The 23,774-nt window shown below is 32.7% G+C and overlaps 1 protein-coding gene across 2 annotated transcripts in view; it reads left to right on the top strand.

Annotated features, from left to right (window-relative positions):
• LOC113050179 (zinc finger E-box-binding homeobox 1) overlaps positions 1-23,161 on the top strand; it is a 33,566-nt gene extending 10,405 nt beyond the window's left edge. The window contains exons 1-8 of one of the 2 annotated variants that reach the window (XM_026212923.1): positions 6,199-6,512; positions 11,339-11,545; positions 13,541-13,723; positions 16,127-16,275; positions 16,346-16,454; positions 17,257-18,317; positions 21,130-21,313; positions 22,376-23,161. In XM_026212923.1, coding sequence (XP_026068708.1) covers positions 11,395-11,545; positions 13,541-13,723; positions 16,127-16,275; positions 16,346-16,454; positions 17,257-18,317; positions 21,130-21,313; positions 22,376-22,713 — 2,175 coding nt within the window. In that variant the 5' untranslated portion in view covers positions 6,199-6,512; positions 11,339-11,394 and the 3' untranslated portion in view covers positions 22,714-23,161. Of the gene's footprint in view, positions 1-6,198; positions 6,513-11,338; positions 11,546-13,540; positions 13,724-16,126; positions 16,276-16,345; positions 16,455-17,256; positions 18,318-21,129; positions 21,314-22,375 lie in introns of those variants that run through there. The other variant, XM_026212922.1, reaches the window with a different exon arrangement.
• The last annotated feature ends 613 nt before the right edge of the window (positions 23,162-23,774 follow it).

A 23,774-nucleotide genomic window follows, 5' to 3' on the forward strand; every position in this document is an offset into this window, starting at 1 on the left:
TTGCGGATTCTTTAACGACTCGAGCTAGAAATGCTCTCTGAGTTCGTAAAAAAGCCAGCACAGGCCCTCACCACAGATAGCAGGCATATTTGTGAAACCCCAAGGCTAATTTCTCAGCGAATGTCACAACTGATGTGCAGCTAAACGACTCTCACATTATCCAGCTCAAAGAGGAGCTTTATTTAGCCCCCACTCCGCCATTAAATCTTCAAAACGGGCTTTTTCCCTGAGAATGTTTTAATATGCACCGACCGCTATTGTGCGGTCTGCACAAATGTACAAAATAAAGAGCCACATCAGAAAGCCTGGAAGATGTTGCAAACATTTTCTTGCGTCGAGAGATGAAAAAAAACAAAAAGATGAGGAAAACAAATTTGGAGGGAAGCAGAGGTATTTACAGTGCGGTGAGAGAGCGAGGGAGATTTGAGACAAGATAGTCATGACGAGGGATTGGTTTGATTCAGAATGTGGTGTGTGTTTGCCATCATAGACTCGCTGCGACATTCCTGAGACACACACACACACACACACATGCAACACAGATGCATGGACACACACACAAAAAAATAAAAGTGCATGTACACAGATACACAGCTCTGAAACTTTCTTAAAATGAATGCATGAGGTATGCATTCTCCAATGACATGCAATCAAAAGTCAGAGATCTTGAAAAGAACATATGCAAGTCAAAAATGGACTCCTGTGTGTCTGAGCACCCAATGCATTTGATCCAATAAACCCTCTGAGGATCTGAGACGCTTAAACACTCGTGCATTGACAGAAAAACTTGGGATGACTGAGGCGGTGTTCAGAGACAAGATCTCGCCAAATGCAAGAAAAAAAATAGCCTTTGGCCTGCAAATAAAACGGTTGGCGCTTCATTTTTTTTATTAATTGCAATGTAAGATACATGGTTTAAATTACAATGTAAGAGCGATGCACAGAGGAACGAGACGACACATTCTTGACTTAGAGCCACCAAAACAAACAAAATATAAGGACTCCTCGTAATTTTGGGCGATGTAGTTTTGTTTAGTTGGCTTTAAGTCGCAGTGAACGGAAATAACAGATCTCTTCTTCTGTATCGTGATGTATATCAAGATTTATTGTCAGGAAAATCTAATTTTGGGAACATATTGATTAGAGAAGTACTGGAGGAAACTATGTTTTTGATGTTGTTTTGATGTTATATATATATATATATATATATATATATATATATATATATATATATATATATATATATATATATATATATATATATATAATTATTATAATTATTCAAATTACATATAGTTATAAAAAAAATATATATATATATATATATATATATATATAAACTGTAAAATATATATATATATATATATATATATATATATATATATATATATATATAAATATATAAAACTAAAATATATTGAATGTAAATATATAATTAATATAAATGTATAAAAATCTCTGTTATTTATGTATTGGACTACTTATAATAATAACTTATTTTAATAATCACACACAGTGTATATATACATTTATATATATGCAATATATGCATTATTAATTAAGCTCTCTATTTTGTGTGTGTATATATATATATATATATATATATATATATGAATTGTTACAATTATCAACAATATTAATTCATTTTTATATAAATATTAAATATATAAATATTAATATAGAAACAATTTAAATGCAGAGAACTATATAAATATATACATTTAAAAATACATAAAAATCTCTGATGAAATTGATTGACTTATTATAATTTATTATTAATTCTATAAATAAGAAAATAAACAATGCTAAATCATTAATGCAAAAAGTCCCTCAAACTAGTTTTCATGCTGTATGTACACAATACAGAACACATAAACTCTAGTGTTTGATGCTGTTTTTCTGATATTGTTTCCTTCTCCACCCACAGCCTTGACACACAGGTCAGCTCAGCTCACAACATCTCATGCTTCTGCTCAGTTCGAATAGTTTCACTAGCAGAAAAATCAAGACGTTTGATCGCAGAGATCAGTGTAAATAGCCTGCTGTCACACAGCGTAAACCTCTTTGTCATCGCGCCGTTCGCCAGATTTCAGCGCAGGGAATTTCCGCTGACTTCATCTGAAAATATCACACCATCTGAGTCAGGGGTCCAACGTCTCTCTCTCTCACACACACACGCGCGCACACACACACTCTCTTTTCTCCCAGCGTGTTTGTTATCTTCAGGTATTTCTGTGTTGTTGTTTGTTGAATCACACCTTTCTGGTGGTTCTCTGCGCTCGACTGCTCGTCTCTGAGCTGAAGGTGCTCTTCCCGTGGCGTTTACGGTAAACCCTGAAGTTTGTGATTCAGCGGGGCCAACCCTGATGGGAGCGTTTTGCATTCTCAGAGCGATCAGACACAGCCATGCAGTCACGAGCTGATCTGAAACAGCATCTTAATCAATGCAGAGCCCATAAGGGTTTATGTCTGTTTAGGGCACTACTTTAGTTCACTAGATTCTCAAACTCTTTTACTGTAAACGATGGGATCTTGCATAACAAATGAGGTGCTTAGACACCGGATTATGCTTTCCTCATTTACTCATCTTCAAGATGTTCAGATGATATTTAGAAAAATGTCTTGGTGTTTTTTTCTACATGCGTTGAAACTCAATGGGGTTTGTGTCTTCTGAACTTTTCTGGTTTAGAAAGTAGAAGGTTAAGAGAGTGAGTAAACGTTGTTGTGTTAAAATATACACACTAATTATGTTCGGAGCTGTATTGTTTCGGTCAGCAAGAATAATATTGTTAAGAGACAAAACATTTCGGAAACAGACATTTATTGGGTTTTAAATGCTCAACGTTTAGTTTGAACTCACTTGGGTTCAATATCAAACAGGCGTTCTTGCTGCTCAAACTGTAGGCCATGAAGCTCGCAACGCGGAGATCATTGGTTCGATTCCACACTAACTGACAAAATGTAGATTCTTTGAATGCAATGCAAAGTCGCTTTGGATAAAAGCTTCCAAATGCATAAATTTGATAAACTAAATGTGAAGTTAGTGGTTAGTTAGTGGATAAAGCAGCTAGTTCATGTGAAGTTAGTGGTTAGTTAGTGGATAAAGCAGCTAGTTCATGTGAAGTTAGTGGTAAGGTAGTTGATAAAGCAGCTAGTTCATGTGAAGTTAGTGGTTAGTTAGTGGATAAAGCAGCTAGTTCATGTGAAGTTAGTGGTTAGTGGATAAAGCAGCTAGTTAATGTGAAGTTAGTGGTTAGTGGATAAAGCAGCTAGTTAATGTGAAGTTAGTGGTTAGTGGATAAAGCAGCTAGTTCATGTTAAGTTAGTGGTTAGTTAGTGGATAAAGCAGCTAGTTCATGTGAAGTTAGTGGTTAGTTAGTGGATAAAGCAGCTAGTTCATGTGAAGTTAGTGGTTAGTTAGTGTATAAAGCAGCTAGTTCATGTGAAGTTAGTGGTTAGTGGATAAAGCAACTAGTTCATGTGAAGTTAGTGGTTAGTTAGTGGATAAAGCAGCTAGTTCATGTGAAGTTAGTGGTTAGTGGATAAAGCAGCTAGTTCATGTGAAGTTAGTGGTTAGTTAGTGGATAAAGCAGCTAGTTCATGAGAAGTTAGTGGTTAGTGTATAAAGCAGCTAGTTAATGTGAAGTTAGTGGTTAGTGGATAAAGCAGCTAGTTAATGTGAAGTTAGTGGTTAGTGGATAAAGCAGCTAGTTAATGTGAAGTTAGTGGTTAGTGGATAAAGCAGCTAGTTCATGTTAAGTTAGTGGTTAGTTAGTGGATAAAGCAGCTAGTTCATGTGAAGTTAGTGGTTAGTGGATAAAGCAGCTAGTTAATGTGAAGTTAGTGGTTAGTGGATAAAGCAGCTAGTTCATGTTAAGTTAGTGGTTAGTTAGTGGATAAAGCAGCTAGTTCATGTGAAGTTAGTGGTTAGTTAGTGGATAAAGCAGCTAGTTCATGTGAAGTTAGTGGTTAGTGGATAAAGCAACTAGTTCATGTGAAGTTAGTGGTTAGTTAGTGGATAAAGCAGCTAGTTCATGTGGAGTTAGTTAGTGGTTAGTTAGTGGATAAAGCAGCTAGTTAATGTGAATTTAGTGGTTAGTTAGTGGATAAAGCAGCTAGTTCATGTGAAGTTAGTGGTAAGTGGATAAAGCAACTAGTTAATGAGAAGTTAGTGGTTAGTTAGTGGATAAAGCAGCTAGTTAATGTGAAGTTAGTGGTTATTTAGTGGATAAAGCAGCTAGTTAATGAGAAGTTAGTGGTTAGTTAGTGGATAAAGCAGCTAGTTCATGTGAAGTTAGTGGTAAGTGGATAAAGCAACTAGTTAATGAGAAGTTAGTGGTTAGTTAGTGGATAAAGCAACTAGTTCATGTGAAGTTAGTGGTAAGGTAGTTGATAAAGCAGCTTGTTAATGTGAAGTTAGTGGTTTGTTAGTGGATAAAGCAACTAGTTAATGTGAAGTTAGTGGTTTGTTAGTGGATAAAGTAGCTAGTTAATGTGAAGTGAGAACTGATTTCCCACTTCTACTAAAAACACCTGATTCAAACACTTTGAGATGCAAACATGAAGAGAAAAACACTCGATCTGCTCAATCTCAAGTAAACCGCATTCAGTTGCACCTTTGTATGTGTTTGTGTTGCTTTTGAAGATGACGATGAAAAGAAAGTGTTTTAACAGTCATGTCTACAGACAGCATGCACACGCATCTATCACAGACAAACATTTATTGTTTTTATATCATTTATCTTTTACTGAAGCATCAACTGTGTTTCAGAGGTTTCTCCCTGAGGAGAAATCAAGACAGGAATGAGTCAGTAGTTGACTTACAGTAACAGCACTTCTAGAGATGTGAAGTGTGGTTTCTGTTGAGATCTCTTCTGAAGCCGTGTCAGATTTCTGGGTTTTTCTGAGCCTCGTTTGCTCTCTGATAATCTCACTGCTTTCTCGGAGGAGCATCTGAGATACAGAGATGCCATTAGTGATCTCTTACTGGTTCCCATGATGCATCAGAGCTGGAACACAAACACACGTGAAAGAGCTTCCCACACACGGTTAATATCTCAGTCACAAGCAAATATCATTTAGATATCATCTAGGAGGCTGCTAAACACGACTTAATGAAGAATTAGTTTTTTAGCTTTCAGTCCATTTTTTTTACTTTAATTTTAATTTTAATTTTTTACAACTTTTAACTCTATACTCTTGCTTTTATTTATTTATATATATATATATATATATATATATATATATATATATATATATATATATATATATATATATATATGCTCATTAGAATTAATTTGAATTATTGTCAAGATAATAAGATAATATTTAAATTAAATATAATGTAATAGTGCAATATTATAATCAGTATAATAAAATAATTTGAATGATTATATAAATCTATTTATAGGAAATAATAGTTAAATAATCGTGATAATTAAATATCGTAATAGAATATAATCAATATAACAATAAATCTATAAAATAAAATAATTAGTATATATGTATTATGATAATTAACATGATTTAATTTATATATATATATATATATATATATATATATATATATATATATATATATATATATATATATATATATATATATATATATATATATTAAATCATGTTAATTATCATAATATAATCAATATATCAATAAATTAATATAAAATAATTAGAATGATTTTATGGTCATTATTATTATTTTCAAGATAAAATTATATAAATAAATAAATATAATATATATATTTATATGAAAGAGTCATTCTAATTAAATATAGTATACTATTATCAATATAATTAATATAATAATGAAATATATATAATTAATATATATAATTATAATTAATATATATAATTAAATTAGAAATATTCATATATAAATTAAATGTGTGTATAAAATGAAATAATCATAATGAAATCATCGATACAATTATGTCAATATAATATTATGTTCAGTATAATTAAATAAGTGAATGTAATGTATATCATATGCATGTATAAAAAAATCAAATAATCAAAATAATGGAAAGTCATTACTTTCCAGTTTAGATCTAAGCTGAACTCTATACTCTTTCTATATATAGAGTGACAGAGGTGATAAACTGGACTCTTCCTGAGACACACACTTACACTGATGACACACTCTGAGAGAAGGAGATGCTCTTATCAGAGCTTATCAGAGTGTGTGTGAGATGAATCACCTCCTGCGTGACTTATGAGAAGCACACGGGGACGAGAGCTGATGCAAACCGCAACTGAGACACTTTCTGTCCACGTCTGACCGGGCCGAGGTCGAGTGACGTGTGTGTGTGTGTGTGTGTGTGTGTCGTGTGAGGGATGCTGAGGAGCCGTGGGAGGTGTTGAACTGTGATGTGGTGTGTCTGTGACTCATTGGCAGAGTGTGAAAGTTGCCGAGTCAGTCAAATTAACTTCTCCGAGACATTCGGATCGTTGGACGTTTGCTGAGAGGATACTAATCACGGATCGTGGCACACGTCACCTCGCCGAAGGTACAGCTAAACCTGCTTTAGAAGATTTGTGTGTGAGCTGTGGTTTGTGTTTGACCTTTTAAACTAGCAGCGTGTTGCACGGGTCAGAGTGACACAGCATGCTGCTTCCTTCTGGCATTCAGTGTGTGTGGCAACTCAGAATTCATTGTTTTTAATATCTAGTAATACATGTTTTTAGCTTGGATCCGTGGAGGAGATGAGTGGAGAGTGATTGACACACTGTGACTCTTACTGCTGTTCATTTCTAACTCTAGTTTGATGGTTTTACCTCGTTGTGACCACAATCTGCTTTTTAAAAAGGAAAAGTAGACGTTTGAAGCTTGCTTGGTGTGCTGAGACGATGGAAACACGCAGATTAAAATATCTACATCAGGGTTTTCCAGAAGAAGATGAAGTCAGTGCTGAATGCTTGTGTTATAATGCTGGCTAATATTCGTTTCTTAACTTCACTCATATCTTTAGGACATGGATCTGTTTTTTTTTGTTGTTTTTTTTTTTTTGGTCAAGTTTTATTAATGCAGGAATTAGTTAGACTTTTTTTTTATTTTTAGAATTAGATGAGAGAAGAAAACACAAATTTTATTATGCAATTTTAATTTAGTTAATAATTAGAGCAAAAAAAATGTATATAATATATTTTTTTATTAATGAAGGCCGGACTAACTCAAGTGTTTTTCATTAGCAAAGATAAATAAATAAATATGTATAAATAAATGCACAAGTCATTTTTTAATAATTTTAAAATAAATATTTTTTTTTAATAATTTATAAATAAAAAAATGTAAAAGTCATTTTTTACCATTTAAAACAAATAAAAATACATTTAATAAATAAATGCAAAAGTCATTGTTTAATAATTTATAATAAATAAATATAAACAAATAAATGCAAAAGTCATTTTTTTAATTATTTATAAATAAATAAATGCAAAAGTATTTTTTTAATCATTTATAAACAAATAAAAATAAATTTAATAAATAAATGCAAAAGTCATTGTTTAATAATTTAATAATAAATAAATATAAACAAATAAATGCAAAAGTCATTTTTTAAATCATTTATAAATAAATGCAAAAGTCATTTTTTAATCATTTATAAATAAATAAAAATAAATAAATGCAAAAGTCATTTTTTTATTTCTTAACCTATAAATAATTTAAATATATTTTATTAGTATTATTATTATATGACAGTTGGTGTAACACCAATAAAAATCTGCATAGTGTCCTTGCTGAGTGTCATTAAAGCATCATCTGATGCGTGATTTACTGACTCTCTCTCGATCTGCGGCCCGCTGCGTCTCTGCACAGATTTATGACTGAAATAAAAGCCTGAGTGAAGAATGTGCTTGAATGCAGAGAGTTAATGTGATCCATCCAGCGTGATGATGCAAATGACTCCCTAATTCAGAGCAGACCCCAATCTGTGCTTACAGGGAAACCCCAGCGACATTAATGCTTTAAAACAGACCTCGTTCTCAGATTAGAACAAGAAATAACACGATCTACTCATCCCCTAATACTTACACTATAATGGTTAAGAAATTACAATTCGACACAGAATAACACAAATCACTCTTTCAGCTGAGCAGTTGATTTTTCTTCAATTTGTAGCTTGGATCTCTCTGGACAGGTGCATCATGGGATGCTTCTAAACGCTTCTGCTTCACTATACATGCAAAAACATAAAGTACTAAATATAAATAATAAAAATATGAGTATTACCTATATAAGTATTAAAGGAAATCAAAAATAGGATAGTTAATCTCTTACAGATTGCTCCCTTTATTTTAATAGATATAATTTAGTATTTATATTTTGTGTGTGTGTGTGTGTGTGTAAAAAAATTCAATAATATTTTAACTAAATATATACACACACAAATGCAATGTAATACAAAAATAATTATTTAAAAAATATTTTATATATATGTATATATATATATACACACACACCCACACAAAACATATCTGCTAAACTAATTTAACCAGAAGCTTAAATTCAACACGTTTTAAGATCATGATAAACAAATGTAGACCTTTAACTGGTGCTGTAGATTGATAAATAGATAGATAGCACGCATAAAAATATGTGTTTCCATGTGAAATGAAAGCTGTGACATTCATCTGTGCGGATGGGTTTGATCGCCCCTGTTCTGCACAGTCAGAACTGGAAAGGCCCTGGTCGTAATATGCAGTGTGTGTGTGTGTGTGTGTGTGTGTGTGTGTGTGTGTGTGTGTGTGTGTGTGTGTGTGTGTGCAGTGAACCGCTGGGAACAGCACGTGTTTGACATGTACATTTAAGTAGAGGTGTATTGCTCATACGTGAGCAGCAGTGGGTCTTCACACACACACACACACACACACACACACTCCTGCATGCGTCAGCGCTGCATTGTTTGTTCCATTACAGTCGAACTGAAACTGTAGCTTCCTGCCCTGCTGTACCAACTGATTAGAAACGCTAATAAACTCACATAGTTGAGCGGCAGAACGAGCAAAGATCGCCCACAGCTCCGTCCTCCACGCTGCTTTAACACACGCCACTGCTCTTCTGACTCCAGTGCCAACATCTGCATTAATCATGTCTTTAAGATTCACAATTATTCATTTAATAGACATCGAAAGAAACATACAAATGAAGGACATTTATGATAAAAGGCAACAATGTAAGTGGTGCAACAAACCAGATTCAGCTTGCATTTGTAACTTCTTGAAAGGCATCAGTGCATCACAAAAACACTGTGAAAGGTGTTGCACTTACTAAACCAAAAATACTATTTTAAATATGTTTAGAGGCTGTAAACAGTGCAGCAATGATCTGATGATTAAAAATATTTAATAATATACACCAGTGTAGTTTATACACTCGAGTGCACTTTAAAAGTGCTAACAAATATTGCATTAATTAATTTGATCGTTTATATTGGCATTTATTCATTTACAGCCATATGAAGTAACTTACAACAGAAGGAAATATTTATGATTGAACAGCGACAATGTTAGTGGTGCAACTAAACCAGAATATATTTTAAAAAATCAGCAATATTTCATGCATTTTGAATTTGTTAAAAGCCTCTGAAACACTGAAGATGATTCTGTGATTGTGTTGCATTTATCTGGAACCAAAAATGCTGCTAATAAAAATGATCTTTTTAAACCTGTTTGGAGCTTGTAAACAGTGTAGCAGTGATCTGATAATAAAAAATATTTCATATTTTTGTGATGTGATTGTGTTAATGCCATTTATGGTAAACAAAACGAATCATGAATTTAAAGCTGTTTAGAGGTTGTTAAATGATGATTCATAAGAGAAGTGCACGGATGATTAAATGTCATATTACTAGCATGGGATTTTCTTTAATGTCCAGTTTCACGATGTGAAAGCGCTCGCTCTCGATTCCGCTTCGCCTACAGAGATGCACAGTCATATGTTTCTTGATCAACACAAAAGATGAAAGCATAAAATAGGTTATGCTGGGTTTGTGTATTAAACAAAAATGTCACGTCAGGCCAAGTGAACTCTGAATCAAAGAAAAAGTTCCTGGTGCGTCTTAACAGCTTTCAGGCCTTTGGTTTCTCAAGCGCTCTTCACCCAAAAATACTGCACACCCCAATTCCCATTTGGGAAGATGATAATGGCGTGAGTCTGCGGCTGCCAATGCATTCAAGTGTATTTATAAATGATAAACGCCAGCTGATGTGAATCACAGCCTGCTCTGCTTAATCAGATTCATGCTGCACATTTGTGACTTTTTACGGGATTTCAGCAATTAGGCCGAAACAAAATGTGTGTGTGTGTGTGCATGAGGAATACTCCTTGTATTTAATGCTACAGGAATCATTTTAACTGTATGTTCACTTGTTTGCTTTAAAACATGTTGCACACATGCACTTGTGTTTTCTGAGAACTTCACACTTGTCGTGCTTTTTCATCTATTCCGTTTAATGTTAACTGTTTGTTTTTTTCACAAGATCTTAATCTTAACCCTTTGCCTGACATTTAGGGTTAAAACTGTTTGTCAGCTTATAAGAAATTCCTGCAAGTCTTTTCCTGCTGGTTACTTGGAGATTAAATATTATTTTTAGATTTGAGATTTAACATAATAATATTATTTTTTACAGAATAATAAATGGATGTATAAATTAATAAAATGCTAAATAGATACTGTGGCAACCACATACTGTTTCACATATAAAGAGAGAGAGAGTGAGAGAATTGAAGTATGCATACTTAGTATGCAGTATCTTTAGTAAGTACGTAGCATGCTAGGATCGCGTGTACTAAAGTGACTTTAAAATGCTGTTTTAAAAACTTTAAGTGTTTTTCTCACCCTTGAACCGCATGCAAAAATTAAAAATATAGATTTTTTTTATAAATAAATGTGAGGATGGCAATAATTAGATCAAGTGTAGTCCATTTCCGAGCTATTTGTGCAATGCATTTTTGTGTGTTTTGTTTATTGTAGGAACACTTATAAATTTATGAATGTCATATATTCGATCATTTACCAAGGCATTTGTGCAGTTTTTTTATTCATTGCAAAATTGCTGCTTTCACATTATATATGATATATATAATAAAATATTATTATTTTCAAATTAACAAATTAATATAAACTGAAAAAAAAAACTTTTAACACTCTAAAACATTTTTGTGATGCATTTTTTATTTTATTTTTGTTTTAAAAGCAATGCTTTCAAATGAGAAAGCATTATATTTTGAGCTAATTGTTAATAGAGTTAATAAAAGAATACATGAATGTCATTGATTCGGTCAAGTATTCTCGGTTTGTGAGTTATTTCTGCTGATGCTGTGCTCTCTCAGGTGAGCCGGAGCGCTGTCTGGGCTCTGAGGGCGAGGATGAGGGCAGTGTTTGGGGGATGGAGGTTCTGGACAGCAGAGATGCTCAGGATAAAGTCAGTCTGACGCCCAGCGAGGGCACGGAGCCCGGCAGTCCCGTCCCGTGTGTGGAGATCTGGGCCGACACCGAAAACACACCGCTGAAAACCCCAGCCGCAGACCCTGAACACTGTAAGTCAGGAGCTCCACGCTCAATAAAGACTCCAGTTAAAACCAAAACAGGGTTTACAGGAAAACCCTTTTCATACTCCGGCCCCAAGATCTTATAATGACACATCACAAGCTGTTTGTAGTACACTCTACGTCTAGTCACCATTGTAGAATGTTACATTGTTGTCACATGACCTCAACATCAAAGAGTATCCAGCCATCTAGAGAGAGAGAGGACGGCAACAATGTAGCATACTACAATCTGAAATGTTTAAAGCCTTATGTTACTTCTAGAAAAGAATAGTATACACGATCGAAAAAATTAAAAACTCCATATATCTATTCAAATATAAAATCATGATTTTTTTTTTAGAATGACATGAAATGTATTTCTCATCCTTGAACCGGTCCGAACTAAGCACAACAAATAAAAATAAATTGTTGTGGTCATGTGACAAGAGTGTAGCATCCTCCCGTCTGAAAGTGTTGCATACTGAATAATGTTTCACATATTATGTTTAGATAGAAAATCGCAGTATGTATTCTCAGTATGCAGAACTTGATATGTAGTATGCTAGGATTCTGAGCAAAGTCACCTAAAGTGATGTTAAAACCTAGTTGATAGTGTTTTTTTAAACCTTGAACTGGTCTGTAACAAGTACAAAAATGAAAAATAAATGTATTTTTTAATTTAATAAGGTGGTCATGTGACAAAAATGTTGCACAATACAATATTTTTGTCAGAAAATAGCAGTATGCATACTTAGTGTGCAGTATTCAATATGTACAGTAGTAAGCTAGGATTTGATTCTGAACAGCCTAAAGTGGCATTAAAACCCAGTTTTAGTGTTTTTCTCACCTTCTGCATTTGTAGAATTCAGCATTTTGAACTTGAACTTATCAGATGTGATCAGGAAGCCAAAGATGAGTGAACGGCCTACATTCATGTCATCTTCACACAATACATACGTGACGCATTTAAGAGAAATTATCAGCATGAATGTAATGAGTCTGATCTCACTGAGTAAAACTGCTGCGTTCATCAAGCCTCGTGATGTTTCCTCACATCAAACGTCCTCCTCTGAAATCAAGACTGAGCGTGTGAGTGTTTCCCTTCTGTTCGCCGGAGATCAAACATGCAGGGTTCGCCTACAACACACTATTTACAGACTCTTCCACGGCCACATGAGAGAACGAGAGAGCTGGAAAACCCAGGCCAACATCTGCAAACATTTGAGCACTCGTCCTGAGTCGCAGCGAAGCGCTGGCATCCCTCCTCGCTCGCTTCTGCTTGTATTTTAGTCTTATTGGTTTCAAGGGAGGTTTTCTGCAACATACGAGCCATTTTCTCTTCAAGCTGAAGCATCCTTTAGATTTCATTAAAGAGAATCACACAGCATCACACACACACAACATCTGTAATCTAAATGAATGTCAGCAGGCTAAAAACTATAATAAAGTCAAACAGCATTTACTTGATATTTATCTTATTTTTACACTTAAACATTTTTAGATTTTAATCTGGACTAAACACACCAGCTCAGAAAAGATATCAGTTGAAAAAGTTTTTATATTTTTTTAATTCTTTGCTTTTATTATTATTTTTATGTTTTATACATTTTTTGTGATTATTTTTATAATTTTTCAGTATAAACAAAAACAATATATATATATATATATATATATATATATATATAAAATCATGTTTTTAAATCTTTGCTTACTTTATATATTTTTGTTATTTGAAAATGCTGTTAAACTTAAAAAAAAAATTTATATAAGCATGCAAAAATGAAAGCATGACTTTATGGCATAATATATCACAAAATATCATAAAATATTGTCAATTTATTTGATATTTAAAAGATATTAAAAAAAATTCAAAAGTTAATATTTTACATTTAAATAGACATGATATTAGCTATAATTGCAGTATATGTATCATCTTTAGATGAGAGTAAATGTTGTAAGATGTTTATCTTTTCTACCTGTTTCTGTAACGTGTGTCTCTCTCAGGTCAGACTGACGCTCGAGTGATGGACGGCGCTCCGCATTTCGACACCGTGGTGCAGCTGAGGAAAGTATCTCGCCTGCAACAGCACAACGGAGTCGTGAGCTCGTACCATTTAGACGACGCTCAGGGCGAGATGTCGCCCGTCTGCTGGTCACCAGGAGAACACGAGTCACCCGAGGGCAAAGGTCAACTAGAAGTGCTTCTCATTAATGCATTTTTTTTTTTAGTTTAAAATGTTTCATGGGATGCAGTTGTAATCATAAAATGTTTTTTCCATCAGTATTTAGATTGGAAGGGGCGTGTCTTCAGTGCAAACACCCACTGCCATGATTGGCTGCCGTCTTTGCATATGAAATGAGCATTACTTGGTTTGATTGGGTTCTAATGGAGTGTTTTTTGCAATTTAAAATGTGATTTTTAAAACAAATTAAAAATAAAAACTTCCAGTAAACATCTGTACAATAGAGAAAGACATTGATTATTACATGTCCACATACATTTTATTTAATTTTACCCAAAATAGGATGCATTGGCCATTATTGAGCTCTATAAACAATGTAATGTCTGTTTCATTTGCTGGCAGCCAGAGGGCGCTATCAAACAGAAAATCCACATAAGCATCATAGAAGTAATAGAGCTGATGACGTTCCAGGAGATCCCTGATATGGACAAAGCACTGCTTTCGCTGTGACTGAATAATTAGGTTTTGAAGAAGGAGACATGTAGACAATAAACACTCGCCTGAGACAATATCTCATTTTTCTGAGTTCAAGTATGTTTGTAATCCATTTCTGATTGACATAATTAATTTATTTATTTATTTTAAAGTGAAACACCATGATTCACAATCACATATTGAACTGTGGATGTCGTAATTAAAGGTTTGATATAATATTGTAGAATCCCTAGTTTTTACTATATCAACCTCTTCTGTGTGTCAATATCCAGAACATTTTAATTATCCATTTCATGACCACTTTAAAGAAATAAATCTGTCATTAATTTCTCACCCTTCGTCAAAGCTAACAGGAAGCCCTCTCTCAAGTTTCACTAACTTTATTATGCTTGATATTCATTCTCATAACACTGAGAAAAAAACTTTCTTGGAACGTCAATATGATCTTATTTGTACCTGATAAACATTCTTACTTTGCTGAGAGAAAATGTTCTTAGAAAAACATTCTCAAAATTGTCTTCTGTAATTTGTAGTTAAACATTGGAGGAAATATTTTTGTAACTTTTAAATAACATTTTACCCAAAGTAGGATGGATTTGCCATTATTGAGCTTTATAAACACATGTAATATCTGTTTATAGACAAGGAAGATAGACATTTTAATATTTTTATAAAATAAATTTAAAAACGTTCAAAGAACTTTATATTTTGTTTAATAAACACCGTTACAGCGAACATTTAAATGTTACAATCACATCAAGAAAACATTTTACATTTTAACAGTCTTAGAAAATTGAAAATAAAAGTTCATATAACATTACATTTTGGGTAAAAATAATGTTTGTACAATGTTGTAACAATCGTTTGTAGCCTTAAGATAATGTTACAATCATGACAAGAAAACATTTTAATGTTTTATAAAATTTAAAATAAATGCTCAAATAACGTTATTTTCTGTAAAAAATAACATTAGTAGAATGTTCTAAGAATCATTTTCTTAAACTTTAAATAACGTTACAGTCACAGTAGAAAAATGTACGTCTTAGCGTTCTTTGAAAATTTTAAATAAATGTTCAAATGTTACATCTGTATAAAAATAATGTTAGTAGAATGTTCTAAGAAATGTTTCCGTAGCCTTTAAATAACATTACAATCAGAATGCTTGACATTTTAATATTTTTATACAATAAAAATAAATGTTCAAAAAACGTTATATTTTGTGTAAAAATTATGTTAGTAGAATGTTGTAAGAACCTTTATATAATGTTAGAATCATAAAAAGAAAACTGGACATTGTTACAATCATACACAAGTAATAACGAACATTTAAACAAAATTTTGTGTGAAAATAATATAAGTAGAATGTTTTTGTAACCTTCAAATAATGTTCAAATCATGACAAGAAAAATGTACGTTACCATTTTTAGGAAAAAAACTTTACATGTTGATAAAAATAACGTTAGTAGAACATTAGAAATGTTTCTTTAACTGACATTTTATGACATTATAACGTTCTTAGAATACTAAAAATACAAGTTCACATAATGTTACATTTTGGGTTAAAATAATGTTTGTACAATGTTGTAACAATCGTTTTTGTAACCTTTAGATAATGTTACAATCACAACAAGAAAACTGGACATGTTCATGTTTTTAGAAAACATTAAATAAACGTTCAAATAACGTTTTATCTTAGGTGAAAGTAACGTCAATAAAATGTTGTAACCTTTAAATAATGTTATACTTGCGACAACAAAACTGGACATTTGAACGATTGAAACATTTAACCTAAACTTGTTCCCTGGGATGTCAAACCTGTTTGAATTCTTTCTTTCTAATGTAGAACTGAATTCTGACTGTTTCTCCATGTAGAGATTGACTGGAATCTCTGATTTCTCTTTCGGGTGTACAGACGGTGTTCAGGCGTCTCTGCGGGAACATGTGAAGTTCTGTCAGGACAGGGATGGAGGAGACAGTGTGTGTCCTCTGTGTGGATACAGTACACCGCACCGCGCTCAGATGGAGCATCACTTAACCCTCCACAGCCAGACGCACCAAAAGGTACTGACATCCGATCAAACCAGACGCATACAGAAACACAACATGCTGATCATTGCACGTCTTGTTCCAGAGCCCCATGTCCGAGTCCGGTTCGGAGAACAGGAAGTTCAAGTGTAATCAGTGTGGAAAGGCTTTTAAATACAAGCATCACCTCAAAGAGCACCTGCGCATTCACAGCGGTAAGAGATTCGCTTCAAGCAATGTGGATTCAAACGATACTGCAAAAGAAATCTCGCCAATAAATGCCCAAGTCATAATTCACCCTAAATGATGTCGCCTAAAAAAGAATGTCCCAGAAAAACATTTGTATTTTTTAAAGTAATGTAAATGACCCTGATTGCCAACGGACTGTCCAAATTATTTTTTTTAAAGTAACGAAAATGTCCAAAAAAGTATTTTTAAAGTATCGAAAATTACCCTAATTGCCTAAAAATATAATGTAAAAAGATTACCCTGTCCAGACACTGACTATTTATTTATTTATGTTAGGGGGTTATATTTATTGTCATAATAATAATGATAATGCATAATTTAATATTATCTAAATAATATCTAAATAAAAGATATTTCATAATAAATCTTAAGTTACTTAAATAGTTCAAATAAAACGATACATCGTTGAAATAGGAGTGAAATGTGTGGAAGTCAATTTCTGCCACATTAGAAAAACTAATCGTTTTGAAAGCATTCATGCTTTGGTAAATAACAATTGACACAAGTCAGATTTACAACATTAAAAACATCATGTTTTATCAAATCTTAAACATGACGAAAAGCCATAATTATGAGATTAGAAATCCAAATTATGACATAAAAAGTTGCATGATAATAATTTCAACTTTTTTAATAATCATGGCATGATTTTGAGGGTGAATTGGGCTTCCATAGGAAACGTGACCAGAACATTCCTCGACAGATTGATCACGAATTCCACACCTCATGCCAAAGCCGATGATGTTAAATATCTGTGTTTCTCTGCAGGTGAGAAGCCGTACGAATGCTCGAGCTGTAAGAAGCGTTTCAGTCACTCGGGCTCCTACAGCTCACACCTCAGCAGTAAGAAGTGCCTCAGCGGCGGCACGCTGGGAAACGGAGCTCATTATAACGGGTACCTCTTCCCGTCGCCCACATCGCCCCCTGCTGTCAGCGGGAGGAACAGCAGCCGAGGGAAGAGATCTCCGTACGGGCCGCTGGCTCAGTTCCCGCTGGAGTCGTCTGTTCCCGTCCTGAGCCGGTCGTGGGACCCGGCGGAGGATCTGGCGCTCAGGGCGGGTGTGTTTAAGGGCACCACGCTGCTGCCGCTGCTACAGTCACGCAGCAAATTCGAGCATCTGCTGCAGGAGATGCTGCGGAGGGAGGTGGGAGATGAGAAACAAGCAAATTCTCGGGTGAACAGTGACACCCAGACGTCGCCCACCACCAATCACTCGCCCTATAGAGAGCTCTCGCCGGCGCAGCGAACATCCTGGCATTCTGTGCCACAGCAGATCCTCGTGCCTTTACCGCCCCCAGCGCAGCTGGATAACCGCTGGCCGAGCGAAGAAAGCGTCAGCCCGATGTCACCCGCTTTACCTGAACGCCAGCATCTGATTGGCTCGCGCTTCGGCTCTCCTTCAAGGGTGGACCTGTCTATCAACACATCACCACGGCAACCAAACCATATTCAAAGCGAGCCTTTGGACTTGTCAATTCCTAAACTGCATTCGGTCCATAACGCATCACGGAATCCGGCGTGTAACGGCTACTCGCTGCACCACGACAGACGCGACGGCGAGGGCGTGTTCACGAGACTGACTCCGCCCTCACAGCAGCATGTGGGCGGGGCTTATGCGGCATCGCCGCTGTTCAGCAGCACATTGTTCAGCAGCTTCCCGGTCTTCAATCACATGATCCCCGCCGGTCTGGGACACAACGGTCTGACGTCACTTCCTCTCACGCCAACCTCACCAAATACAGGCTTCCTGTCTCCAGTGGCGTATATGGTGGAGGCGGAGTCAGAATTAGTGCTTAAGAGAATGCAACATGAAAAACATTCAATCATGGTAAGAACAAACTCAAAATAAAGTCTCGGTTTATGTATTCGGTTGATATTCGGTTTATGTATAATAAAATTTTTTATAACAAAACTGTATTCTAAATATGTATAATAAAATATTAAATCTTTTTTTTATTATAACAAAAAAGTTTTCTTAATGAGCATAGTAAAAATATAAACATAAACAATTGTATTATTAAAAAAATACTGTAAATATGTGTAAAAAATATTTTAATATATTTATTATAATATGTATTATAAAATGTAAAAAACGAAATGAAATTCATTATAACAAAAGTTTATTTTAAATACAATAAAATATAATAATGTGATGTTCATTATAACAAAGAAATTCTTAAAAAGTGTAACAAAAAATGTTAATACATTTTTCTTTTTATTTATTAGAAAATTAACAAAAGCAAAAAAGGTCTTTAACACTAGCTTGCGCTATTCTTTTCCTATTTTATCTGTTTTCCTTTTATTTATTATATAATAATAATAAATATTGCTTTGTTAAAAGCATCTGCTAAATGTAATGTAAATAGCATAATATTCTAAATCTGTATAATTAAATATAAAAAAATGATATTGGTTATAACAAAAATGTATTTTAAATACATGCAATAAAATATAAAAATTAAATTGTAAAAAAATGTACCAGTCTAACACCTTGACAATAATGGTTCCTGTCTTGTGTAGATATATTTCCTGTACGTTTTTTTTTAATACTCATTTAATAAACATTTTTGGTTTACTTTATTGCAAGGAAATGATTTTAAATGTTTACCAAACTGAGTGTTTTATTGCTTTTATTGATTGCGTGTTTCACAAAACACTATTTTACAGAAAATCATGATGTTATTAATATCTCAATATTTTCATTATAGTAGCATTCAGACAATAGTTGAATTAATCTTCTAAAACTTACATTTAACATTGTTTTGATTTATAAAGTTATTGCATTAGTTAATTGCATTAATGGTTTATGATTTAAAAACACACCAGTTATTTAACACCTTTTCATGTATTAAACAATTTTCATTACTTATACAATATCAGCTTTAATCTTAAATTTTCTCACTTAGTAAGCAAAGCAAATTAAATGATATTAGAATGAGAAAGACCGATTTTGCACTCTTAGTCATAAAAGCAGAATATGAATCGTTTACTATTTATAAACACACGCACACAATGCAAGAGTGCATCATATTGCATCCCTGTGCTCTGAAGATGAATGATTTCCTCTGCTTGAGCTGTAAACAAACACGCCACGCTCAGGGAAACTCCCTGCACTTCAAGTCAAAGGGCAGAGAGAGAGCGGCTCTGTTTCCACACGCATGCACACTCATATCTGCACTCACACAATCTCTCAACGCTGACACACTGCAGATCTCAAATATGCTAGAGCATTTTTTTTATTATTATTACGTTTCTCTCTCTCCCCTATTCATTTACAATCTATTAATTTGCTTAATAATGTTGTGATTATTTATTTTATTTTATTTTTCTCTCTCTCTCCTTTTCTTTTACAATCTGTTAATTTGCTAAATAATATGATTATTTTATTTTTTATTATTTCCATTTATTTGATTTTTTCTCACTCCGTTTCATTTACAATTTATTAATTTGCTTAATAATATTGTGATTATTTATTTTATTTTTCTCTCTACCTCCTTTTCTCTTACAAGCTATTTATTTACTAAATTATATGATTATTTATTTTATTTTTTATTTCCATTAATTTTATTTTTCAAACTCCATTTCATTTACAATTTATTAATTTGCTTAATAATATTGTGATTTATTTATTTTATTTTTCTTTCTCTCTCTTTTTCTCTTACAAACTGTTTAATTAATAAATAATATGATTATTTATAAAAAAATATTATTTCCATTTATTTCCTTTTCATTCACAATCTATTAATTTTCTTAATAATATTGTGGTTATTTATTTTCTTAGTTATTTTATTATTTCTATTTATTTTATTTTTCTCACTTTTTTCTTTTACAATCTTTTCATTTGCTTGATAATATTGTGATTATTTATTTTATTTTTTATTATTTTTATTTATATAAGCTAACTGAGACTTGTTATAGCATTTGTATATCATTGCTCTTTTGTTGATTTTGATTCTTCTATAGTTCTCCTTATTTGTAAGTTACTTTCAATAAAATTTTTCTTTTATGCCAAAAATCATGAGGAAATTAAGTAAAGATCTTGTTCCATGAAGATATTTAGTAAATTTCTGACTGTAAATATATAAAAACATAATGTTTGATTAGTAATATGCATTGCTAAGAACTTCATCTAAACAACTTTAAAGATGATTTTCTCAATATTTAGATTTTTTTGCTCCCTCAGATTCCAGATTTTCTAATAGTTGTATCTCAGACAAATATTGTCCTCCGAACAAACCTAATAAATGCAAATCTCTATAAGCATCTGGTAATTTGATAATATATCCAACATTAATAAAATGTAACCTTTTATGCAACTTTTGACCACATAGTTTAAATTAAATTACAGTTTAATTTGCAATGTGATGTTATATTGCATTTACACTACTTCAAACTGTTTTTTATTATACATGTAGCTTTTATTTTCTTCGGAAATCGTATTTTTATCGTATCGTATCATATCGTATCGTACGTTTATGTCATATTTAAATGAATTGCAATATTTAAGAGGACTTCAAAACAGCTGAAAATAGTGTCTTGAAATATTCCCTACGCTCATATTCATATGTATTTTAATCTACAATCTTGATTTCATGTTAATGTTGATGTTTTGATAATAACTGAAGTGTGTCGTGCTCCAGACTGAAGCGCTGAGCCGCGGCGCTCTGGAGTATCTGTGTCTGATGGAGGATGGGATGGATGGAGAGATCAGTCCTGGGAGGAAGAGGCTGAAGAAGACGGAGGAAGGACTTTACGCCTGCGACATCTGCGACAAAACCTTCCAGAAGAGCAGCTCTCTGCTGCGCCATAAATATGAGCACACAGGTACAGGACAGCTGCATACTGTACATGACATCTGAGCACTCATTTAATATTTATTAATATTGCATATTTATCTAAGTATTGCATATAAATATATACAAATATATTGATAATAAAATAACTAAATAAGTTGATTTTTATACAAATATAAATTTAAAGATATATATATATATATATATATATATATATATATATATATATATATATATATATATATATATATATATATATAAAATATTAGATATTATATATAAGTATTGTATATAAATATATAGAAATAAAAAATAAAAAGTCCACTTTTATAAAAAATATAAAATAAATTGTGTGTATAGATAGATAGGTTATTGTATTTATTTAATATTTATGTATAAATATTGCATATTTATGTGTTCTAATAATACATAAAATACATATAAATAAAATATTTTATAAAAATATTAACAAATATAATTTGTTGATGATTATATTTATTAATATTGCATATTTACGTGTATGTGTATATATATATATATATGTGTGTGTATGTGTGTGTAGATTATTATTGTATATAAATGTATAGAAATAAAGAGTAAATTAATTTGTATAAAATATTTAAAATATATGTATTTGTGTATTATATATAAATATATACATATAAACTTACAATTATGATATTTTACAAAGTATAGTCTTGTGTTGTATACTATATATATATACTTAACATTTATTTAGTAAATCTCCTATAATAAATATATCAAAACATAATATTTGATTAGTAATATGCATTGCTAAGAATTCATCTGAACAACTTTAAAGATGATTTTCTCAGTATTTAGATTTTTTTGCTCCCTCAGATTCCAGATTTTCTAATAGTTGTATCTCAGACAAATATTGTCCTCCGAACAAACCACACATCACTGGAGAGATGATTTATTCAGCTTCAGATGATGCACACATCTCAGTTTTCAAGACATTGCCTGGTTTAGGCTCCAGGGTCACATACAGTGTCTATATTCATATATAATAATCAAAAGTCCTGTACAGACGTATGAGATAAGAGCTGCTCTTTCTTCTCGCCCCGTGCAGGGAAGAGACCTCACGAGTGTGTGATCTGTAAGAAGGCGTTCAAACACAAGCATCATCTGATTGAACACAGCCGCCTGCACTCCGGAGAGAAACCGTATCAGTGCGACAAGTGCGGCAAACGCTTCTCACACTCGGGCTCGTACTCGCAGCACATGAACCACCGCTACGCCTTCTGCAGCCGCGACAGCGACCCGGACGCCGACCCCCAGCCGAGCCCCGTCACAGAGTCACACGACTGCAGCTCGGAGGACGAGAACACGCTCGGCAGAAACACTTATGAGAGAGACCAGCCGACAGACGGAGAGCAGACGCTCCTTCAGTGCTCACCAAAGATGTGAAACAAACACAATCGATCGATCAATGCCAAGCTTCTCAGAAAACCTGACAAAGTCATACTTCACCACATCAAAACAACAACACAAATTAAATATCAAAAAGATTTAGAAGTATTGTGATGCACATGTGTATGCACCATGCCTAAAAAGAATTGCAATATATTACAATCTGAAATGGTTTCGAAAGGAGGCCTTTTCTTTTTCTTTATGCGAAATAGAATTACAAAAAAAATTAATTCTTCTAAGAATATGTCAAATTTCAACAAAAAAATCATAAAAATACATAAATATGAAATTAGATTTTACATAAAGAAAATGTGCCTGTTTTTGGAAAAATATTTAATATTTTTCATACTGGCGTTTAGATTCGTATTAGCATAAAGAAAATAATTAATAAACAAAATAAAAATCTAATTATTGTAATGCACATTATATTTATATTGAATTTGTTATGGAGGCTTAATAAAAAATACATATATATATATATATATATATATATATATATATATATATATATATATATATATATATATATATATATATATATATATATATATATATTCTGCAAAGAATGTGTTAAAAGTCATGGTTCACACCAAAGTAATAAATAAATAAATAAAATATTAAATATTTTGCATAAAGAAGATATGCCTGTTCTTTAAGATTTTTTAATTACTTATAAGGAAAAAAATAATAAATAAAAATACAAATAAATAAATTATATATATAAATATATATAATTTTTTTAAATTAATTTATTTTTCTGTTATAATTGGAGTGAAATATGACCCAGAAGTTTTCCTGAAATTGAGGCATTTTAAGAGCTCAGGAGCCGTTATTAACACAAGACAGTAGTGAAATCTGAAATATTCCAGTATAATTATTGAGCAGCAGTAATCAAGGGCTAATTAATGACCGGTTAATGGTCTCCTCCGTCATAATGATCTCAAACTGCACTAGAACTCATCATCCAACACAGATTTGACTTTCTTCTTCATCAACTCAACAAACACACGCCAAATATTTGCACAAACCCTGATGCACCAAAGACTGTGTTCTTGATG

This window comes from Carassius auratus, chromosome 31, assembly GCF_003368295.1.
Source record: "Carassius auratus strain Wakin chromosome 31, ASM336829v1, whole genome shotgun sequence".
Taxonomy (NCBI): Eukaryota; Metazoa; Chordata; class Actinopteri; order Cypriniformes; family Cyprinidae; genus Carassius; species Carassius auratus.